Here is a 10,149-nt window from a genome sequence, read left to right as displayed (position 1 = left end):
TAATGTGAAGATGTCTATACATATAAAGTTGATAATCTTGATTATAATCTTATATTAGAACTTGTCTGACTATCTGAATAAGACATCTTATTAAATGCTTAAAACAGAAGCTTGATATTCTCTAATAATGATAGAATTCATAAAGATGATATTCACAAGACTATTGATCTGACACAGATCTCTATCAATATCTATAAAATACTTAGAAAAAGAAGTTGCTGAAAGAATCACTGATAGCAGAATTATATATCAATCTATTTCATCAGTCTGACTGATATTAAAAAGACTCTAGAAAAATTATCTCATGTTACAATAACAGATTCTTATATGAAACTCTCTCAATAATATCATGAATATCTAGATATCTTCTGATAAGATAATATTATAAATATACTCTTCTTATAAGATTCTGAAGTGAATCACAGTATCAAATTAGAGAAAAAGAATGATAAGAATTCTGAATTATTATAAGACTCTCTTTATAATATGTTCTGAGATGAACTTCTTCTTCTTTGAAAGACACTCAATGATCTGTTGAATAAAGAATTCATATATATTAGTAACTCTTCTATCACAGCCTCTATTCTCTTTGCAAAGAAATTCAGTGAAGAACTCTGATTCTGTGTGAACTACTAAGATCTGAACAGATTAATAAAGAAAGATTGATATCTCTTATCTCTCATCAATGAAACTCTAGCACAGATTGAGCAAGCTCAATGATTTATAAAACTAGATATCATTACCATGTTTCATAAGATTTGTATCACTGAAGAAGATGAATGACTTACAGCATTTCAACCATATTATAACCTCTTTGAATGAATAGTTACACTCTTTGAACTAGCTAACACTCTCAGTACATTTCAGAAGTATATCAACTGAGTACTCTGAGATTTTCTTGATAAGTTTGTATCTGCTTATCTAGATAATATTCTCATCTTCATCAATGAATTCAGAAAAGAATATTAAGAGTATGTATGAAAGATATTACAACAGCTATAAGAAGCAGAACTATCAATAGATATTAATAAGTGTGATTTTGAAGTCAAGAGTATTAAGTATCTGAGTTTTATTATAGAAGCTGATAAGAGAATTTGAATGAATTCTGAGAAAGTCTCTGCTATTCTTGAATGAGAAGCTCTGTATACTGTGAAAGATATACAAAGCTTTATCAGATTTACTAACTTCTATCAGTAATTTATATAAAACTTCTCAGATATTGTGAGATCACTTACAGATCTCACTAAGAAAGACTCAGTATTTCAATGATCAGTGAATGCTGAAGCTGCATTTATACAGATAAAGAAGATATTCATTAATACTTCTTTACTGATAATATTTAATTCTGATTATAAGACAGTTATTGAAGCTGATTTCTCTGACTATATAATAGAAGAAGCAATACTGTAATATAATAATAAAGATATTCTATAATCATATATCTTCATATCTAAGAAACTGAGTTTCACTGAATACAATTATGAGATCTATGACAAGGAACTTCTCACAATTGTATACTATTTAAAAGAATGAGACTCTGAACTTCAAAGTATCTCTGAATTTGAGATAGTCATAGATCATAAGAATCTCAAATACTTCACAACTATCTGTAAACTCACTGAATGATAGATATGATGATCTGAGTTCTTAAGCTGCTTTCATTTTACAATACACTACTGTTCTGATAGTCAGAACTTGATAATAGATACTCTCTCACAATGAGAGTAAGATATATTATCTGATATAACAGATACTTACTGAATGAACTGAGAGCATCAGCTCTTGAATCTGAAGATACTAGTTAATCAAGATGAAACAGTTCATGATACTATACATACTTCTTCAGTTAGAACTATCATTGATATCTTCACTTTCTCTACACTGAATAAACTGTGACATACAGCAGCTCAGACAGATGAACTTCTTCAGATTCTTATTAAAGCAGTATATCAAGAAGCACTCTGATTTTCCTCAGAACTACATATAAGAACTGATATCTTAGAATGTTCAATCAATGATAATAACACTCTACAATTCTGTGAATAACACTGAGTCTCTTACTCTGAACTCTTATACACTCAGATAATACAAGAGATACATGATTCATATATAACTGATTATTTAGACTGTGAATAACTGTATAGAATGATCTTCTGAGAGTTCTACTGATCTGAGATATTAAACAGTATCAGACACTTTATCTAAAACTGCAATCACTGTTCTTCTATTATCTTATGAAAGAACTGTAGAAAAGGTCTATTGAAATCACTTAATATTCTCAATAGAATCTGATAAGATGTAGTAATTAACTTCACTATTAATCTATCTAAGAGTAAGAGTTGTAGAAACATTCTGATCATCATGAATTAACTAAACAAAGATATAATATTGAAATCTTATAATAAGATAAATACTGAATAAGTCACTGAAGCTTTTCTACAGAGTCTATTCTATCAGATACACAGATTACTGAGATCTATAGTATTGAATCAGAGCTGTCAATTCATAAGCACTCTCTGAATAAGAATCTGTCAAGTTCTCAAGATTATATATCATCTATTAACTGCCTATCACTCTGAGACTGATGATACATCAGAATGAAAAATTCAGACTGTGAAGAATTATCTTTATAAGTTCTGTAATTACTTATAAGACAATTGGCATGATCTTCTTCTACATACAGAGATTACTATCAACAGTTGAGATGCTGTTTTAACAGATATAAGCCTGTTCTTTCTTACACACAGATATCACATGAAAGTGTTGAATCTTCTAGAGATCACACAGTTCATATCAGACTCTCACAGTTCAATTCAGATTGCTGATAATATAGTAATGAAACTCTGAGATATCTGTGATTGAGCAGAGATCTTCATGACAACTGTGAAACAAGATCAAGAGAATTAAATTAATATTCATCAAGATTCTGCTGAATAATATAAGATAGAAGATCTGATATGATTGAATCTTAAGAATATACAAATCACATGTTCATCTTGTACACTAGATTATCATCATGTCAAGTATAAAGTGATAGAAGTTCTAGATAGTCATAACTATCATCTTGACATATTATCAGAGATTCATAATGTATTTCATACAAGCTTGCTTCATCACACTGTCACTGATTCATTTTCTTCTCAACTGACTGCTGACTGACAGTTATCAGACATCATAGAAGAAGATAATAAGCTTGAGTGAGAGATTGAGAATATTCTTGATAAGAGATTCTGTGACTGCAGTCAGCAATATCTTGTGAAATGAGTCAGCTATAATCAATCAACCTGAACTCTGAGTTCTGTGTTATCTGAAACAGCAGCTCTTGACTGATGAGAACTGCTTCTGAAAGAAGAGGCTAATATGGCAGGCTGCACCTGATCAATTATATAGACTATTTTATTATACTTCACAGATTTCAATCACTTCATTCTTGAATATGTACACTCTGATTCTCAGTCATTCTCAATCACTGATCCTCAGCCGCTACAAACGCGCGTATATTCTCCCGCCCCGAAGCTCCACTGTGTACATCATCACATATGTGTATAAATATTCACTTCAATCACTGATTCTCGCACTTTCTCTTTCTTTCCTTCTCTAACATTTTTATCTTTGTTATATAAGATCTATCAATATTATACTGATCTATTCAGCGTAGACCTCTTACACTTTTCATTATAGATATTTATGAGTTGTATAGTATCAAACTCATTCTCTTTATCTATAATATCACTCACGAGAATATCAGAGTCAGATATGATATTAAATCTCAGATTAAATTGATATCTTGATCTTTTTCTATCATAAATCACTACTCTTGATTTTATCTCAGATTTTTCATGTAGAAAGCAGTAATAGCTTGAATGAGAAATAATGTATTTTTACTCAGCATCAAAGTTTGATTCTTGAAGAAGTACAAAATTAACTTTTTATTCAAATACAATCTGAAGATAGGAATAAATATAATTTGAGTTTCTATTCACATTTTTTTAAATGAATGTAATTTTTGAAGAATTTTTAAACTTTTTTGTTATTTTTGTTATATATTCATACTAAAAGAGAGTAGAAATAGAGTAGAATTTAATCCCTATCATCTGATAGTAGATTATAACTGTTTTGAAAAGCAGGAATTTCAACTGCTTGCATTTTTGTCAGTTTATTAACAGAGTTATTTCTCAATTCTCTAATCATGACAGATGGTTGAGAATTCAAATTCTGCTTGTATTTAGCTAGAGAATTTGAGTTTAAGAATTTAGATAATTAAGGGTTTCTTCTTTTTGAGCTGGCAGTTACAGATTTACTGGGTTGACTGATCTCTCTGAAGAGAAAAGCTGAAATCTCTCATAGACTTATAAATAAGTGAACTATGTAAAGAGAGAGAATATGAACAGCATTTGAAGAAGATCTCTACAATCAATATAAAAAAGTCTATTCTGGTTTACTCAGATAGCTCAAAAAATGAGAGTTTGAACAGATTAGATGTAGGCATTGCTTATACTGAAGATAATATCAATTTCATCTCAGATTTCTGAAATTTGAGCTGTGAATCTGAAGTCTTTGATGCTGAACTATTTGTAATAGTAAAAGCTTTCAAACTTATTAAGATAAAATCTTATAAAAGAGGAAATAACTTGAAAGAGACATGAATATTCTCTGATAGTCAAGCTACTTTGAAAAGACTTAAAAATAGTCAGATTCATAATAATCAAATGAATCTTGAACTGATTTTAAATTCTGTTATAAAGATTCAAAAGAGAAGATTATTAAAACTGATAATTCATCTACACTGAGTTCCTGCTCATATAAACATTCATGACAATAAATTAACTGATTCAGCAGTAAAAAAGGGTTCAGAATTAAGCAGATCTATTCAAAAAACAGTGTTCTGATCTTTTATAATGAGAAAGATAAAAGAATCTTGTTTAAACAAGTGGAATAAAAGCTGACAGAAACAAAAGAAGAGTATACATTATTCAAGATTTAAGACAAAACCTAAGTGGAAATCTTGTTCAATTAAATGTAAAAAGAAAATATTCTCATCTATAATTCAGCTGAAACTAGGACATGATTATTTCAAATCTTATATACAAAGATTTGATGATAGATTTAATTCAACAGAATGCTCATTCAGCAATGCAAATGAAAATTCTCAGTATATTGTAATGCATTGTGCATTATACAATAGTCTCAGAGCCAGATTGAAGAAGAAGTATGATTTAAATCAATTAAATATATGGTTCTTATTCTCAACTGAGACAGGAATTAAATACTTAATAGACTTTCTATCAGAAACTCAAGCAGCTATAAGAAAACAGCTGAATTCAGAAACATCTGAATATAAAGAGGTGAAAATTGATTAGATATAGACTGTTAAAACAGCTATACACTATCTTTTAATAATTTTGATTTGTTATAGTCTCTCTTTACTTTACTTTTTCTTTTTTTTTGTTCTTTTCTATCTATCTATTTAATGTGTCTATCTTTAGAACTGTGTTCTCTTTTCTTTTGTCATGATATTATCAAATGGTTTCAAAGTATCAGAAGATGTTAAAATACTTCAATTTATAAACAGTTCTTGTATTCTGGGCTGGAATTTTCTGATTTTGCATATCTGAAATTGGTAAATGTATAATAGTTAACTTTATAGATATAGGAAAAACCCTGAGAACTAAAAGTTCTCAGGTAGATGTCATAGTCTCTGACTGCATACATCTATAATTGAAGAATAATAATAATAATAATAACTGACTTGACTGTTATCTTCAGTTTTAGATTGACTCTGAGCTTCTACTTTTCTCCAGTTCTTTTGAATTCTTGAAGCAAATATGTATTCTTTTGAACTAGAGGCATGCTTTTCTTTGCAGTTAGAGCATTTAAACAGAGTATATTGACATATTTCATCTCTTTTTAAGCATATTTCACATTTACACTCACTAGTTTTATGATCTTTAGTACAGAATTCACATTTTAAGTCTCTGAAATAAGAGATTGCAAAGTGTTTATATCTTTGACAGTTTGAACACTGTGTTTGTGCTTTGAGATTCATTCTTGAGTCTTTGTATTCATGAACTCTCATTTTCAAACCTGTCACTCTCACTTCAAAGATTTTTAATTATTCAAGTGTCTTTGTATAAACTAGAACAGAGGCATTTCTTCTGTTTTGTCTGAATTCAATTGAAGTCAGCTATACAGTCTTCTTTCTTAGTTGAATAGAATTGTATTCTTCTAACTCATTTTTGAGAAGTAGTATTTCTTTCTCACAGTTAAAAATTTCAACTGAAATATCATAAAGAATGAATTTGTCTCACTTTTCATCTCTCTCAGATAGAATTGTTGTATTTAACAGAGATTCTATTACTGATTTTCAGACATTCTCATTCTTAATAAGAAATTCCACACTGAATTCAGGCATTGTAGTTAGAATGATGAAATTTTCAAAGAAAGATGACTTGATTGAAGCTACAACTGATTTTTGATCTTCAATATCATATATTAACTGAGAAAAGAACTGCTGATTGATTTCATTTCTATTTTTGAAAACAAGATTTGAATTCAGCTTGTTCTTCTGCAGAATCTCTCTATTTGAGATTTTGAGAATAAGTCTTCTATTTCTGAAGATTTGAGCATTTTTCTCTTTTTAAATTTTCTTCTCTTCTTTCTTATGAAGAGAAGTATGAGCGTTTTTTCTCTGAGTACTTTCAGACTTTTGAGCAGGTTTTGAGACAGCAGGTTTAGAAACAGCAGATTCTGCTGCTTGAGCATATGTTTTTTTCTGATTTGAGGAAGAAAAAGATGAAGAAGAGTCAGTGATTGTACTAGGAATTTTCAATGTTTTTTGAACTGTATTCAAAATTTCAAGCTTGAACTTAATCACTTCCTGTAGTTGTCTAGCCTGAGTATGAAGAATTAACAGAACTTCTTCGTTCATCTCAATCAGACACTGTTTTTCAAGGATTTTACTGGCTTTTTCAAGGGCTTATATTTCAAGAACTTATTGTTTCTCTATTTCTTATTTCACTGTGTGACCGTGTCTGAGACCAGAATCAGAATATTTGGTAATTTCATTACTAATTTAATTGATTTCATTACACAGTTTCAAGATTAGATAGTAGTTTCATACTGTCTCAGAGAAACTTACTGTCTACTATTATTAAATTTTTCAAATGAGATCATGATTTTCACTTCTCAATTTAAATTAATTTTATTGCTTTAAATAACTTTAAATCTCATTTGAGTGTTACCAAAAATCGTTACTTTATAAAAAATTAAAAATAGTCTAAAAAAACCCTTAAAATGTCTAAAAATAGTAACTTTATGCTAAGAATGAGACTAAATGAGATCAAATGAAATTACTTTCTTATTTTTTCTAAGTTATAGTCTCATTTTGAGATCTGATAAATAGTCACTTTGCATGTTTTTTTGATGATTAGTCTCAGCGGGATTCATGCTAAGAAATGTATGAGACTAGATTAAATAAAATCAAACATGAAATTTATAGTCTCAGCAGCCAGTCTAGAAATATCATAGAAGTATTAGTTAAATCAAAAGATATTACTAGATATTCAAACAATCTCAGTACAGTTTTAAAGACAGTCTTTTATTCATTCTCAAACTGTATTTATAACTGTATAAATATATTAATTATATTCAGTTATGTGAATATAACAGCTTCTGTGACGGGCTGCGCCCGATCAATCATATAGACTATTCTGTTACACTTCACAGATTCCAATCACTTCATTCTTGAACATGTACACTCCGATTCTTGGCCATTCTCAATCACCGATCCTCGGCTGCTATGAACGCGTGTATATTCTCCCACCCCGAAGCTCCACTGCGTACATCACCACATATGTGTATAAATATTCATCTCAATCACTGATTCTCACACTTTCTCTTTCTTTTCTTCTCTAATGTTTTTATCTTTGTTATATAAGACCTATCAATATTATACTGATCTATTCAGTGTAGGCCTCTTACACTATAAAAACATTCATCATCTTCTTATTAGAAAATGATTATTCATGCATTGTCTTCTCATCAGGAATAATTATTCATTAAGAGATATCTGAATATATAATGATATGTAAGAAATAGAGAAACAGTTAAACAGACACTGAGTTCTTAGATAGAAGCTGCTTATCAGTCATTCTGACCCTGTAATAAGATTCTACAAAGAGAATGTCAGTGAAAGACCTGAGAGTTCTGACACTCAGACATATGAGATATTCATACAATTACACTTCTTTAAATTTCACAGATATCACACATCTGATAAACAATATAACCATGTCTAATGATAATATGAGAGAACCTCTGAATATGAGTATAGATGCAGTGTCACAGTGGCTCTGAGTAATGTTAAAACTACAATAATAATAAATAGCTGATATGCATGCAACTTAATAACATCAATATAAAGAGATTCAATGACTAACTCATGTGATTTCAATATCTACAGAATTGAATACAAAAGCACTGAAAGAATGCTTAGATACTCTCACATATTTTAATACTTCTGATCTCACTCTCTACTCATCATGAAGAATGAAAATGCTTGCAAAACTGAGTGTAGATGAAGATGTCATCAGTTTATTAATTAATCAAGATTGATATATCAATGAATGATTGAAAGATTGCATGAAACAGAAGTTTCATTCATGAATAGAAGCATGTAAATCAGTATTACAAATGCCTGATAATATCATGAAATATCTTGATATCCTGTTCTGAGATACTGTCATGCAACAGAAAGCATTAGATTAACTACAGAGTGTCTGACAGAGAAACATTTCTCTTACAACATTCATTTCTGACTTCAATATCAAGATTCTAGAAGCAGATAATCAATCTTGAGAGAATTAAACAGAGTCCATTCTCGAACGCGCAACCGCTCCACCACGAACTCGCTCGATTTTTCGAATAAGAACCCGCCGATATATCCATCGAAAAGCCCTCGATCATACGAACATTCTGACCCCATCGCCGACCGCATACCCTGTGTGGTGGTGGAGTTATCCAGCCAAACGTGAACCGGACGTTGTTCGAAACTCCTGTGTGGGATTATCCCCCGTTCTCCCCTACCACACCACAACCCCGGGCCAAAGTGCCATACAAATTGTAAGGTGAAGAGACCTAGCCATATGCACCAATCTTCTCGATTTTGGAAGATCCCCGACCTGTAGTTGTGGAGATATCCGAGGAGCGACCTCCGCGAAAACCCTGTCCATCTTTGATGTTCCAAAACACCAAGGCCAAGTCTCACCCTCGTACCGCCCTTCCCAATCTGGCCCATCCCCGGCAGAAAAATACAAAAAGATACCTCGGCGATAATATCAAGCACATAATCAATGGACTCTTCTGAAGTGCAACCTCCACGGTCTGTCGTCAGTGTATCTAGACTTCAACACCAAGTCTCACCCTTGTACTACCCCTCTCAATCTGGCCCATCCCCAGCAGAACAATACAAAAAGATACCTCAGCAACAGCATTCAATACATAATCAGCAGACAATGAGTCAACAGCACACTAACAACTATAAAATCAGTATACTCTAAGATCTGACTGAGCCTTTGATCCCTGTACAGTGAGATATATTAAATCTAGCTTTAATACCTCAATATTCAATAGATTCTGCAAGGGATTGAGAACAGCAACACTAGATTTCTATTGAATTTGAGAATTAACTCTATATTGATATAATCATTGACAAAGTCTTCTATTTTGAGATATAAATAACCAGTTTCTCTACATCCTGCTGGCAATATTTACATTATTATATAGAAACAGACTTATATTCTCTATAATATCAAGACTCTGAAGAGAGAAAGTCTTGATAGAGAATATACAGTAGTGCATATCTTAGCAGTTTCTATCTCATTCTTCTGCAGCAGTTAATGCAAAAAAAAAAGATCTTAGAAATAGTTTTTTACTTCTCTTGAAAAAGTAAGGTGTTTTTCTCTGAGTTTTACACAATATTCTTACAAAGAATTAAAAACAGAGTTATTTTCTGTCATAATTTCATATTCTTTTAAGTAAGAATTACTTTTTCAGTGACTGAAGAGCTTTCATTAATACTTAATTCATTTTTACACTCTTTATTAACTGATTTGAGTTGCACACTTGTTGTGTGAGGAGAATTAAATGATT

General features: G+C 30.8%; 1 protein-coding gene across 1 annotated transcript; it reads right to left on the bottom strand.

The window, feature by feature from the left end:
* Positions 1–8,824: 8,824 nt before the first annotated feature.
* On the bottom strand, positions 8,825–9,295 carry BDBG_16236 (uncharacterized protein; the record flags this gene model as incomplete). Its single annotated transcript, XM_031724227.1, has 1 exon — positions 8,825–9,295. The coding sequence occupies one exon, from the start codon at positions 9,293–9,295 to the stop codon at positions 8,825–8,827; it is 471 nt and encodes a 156-aa protein (XP_031576130.1).
* Between the last annotated feature and the right edge of the window lie 854 nt (positions 9,296–10,149).

The sequence above is a fragment of the Blastomyces gilchristii genome (assembly GCF_000003855.2).
Source record: "Blastomyces gilchristii SLH14081 genomic scaffold supercont1.2, whole genome shotgun sequence".
Taxonomy (NCBI): domain Eukaryota; kingdom Fungi; phylum Ascomycota; class Eurotiomycetes; order Onygenales; family Ajellomycetaceae; genus Blastomyces; species Blastomyces gilchristii.
The sequence above is the reverse complement of the archived record's forward strand: the minus strand, read 5'-3'. Positions and strand labels throughout refer to the sequence as shown.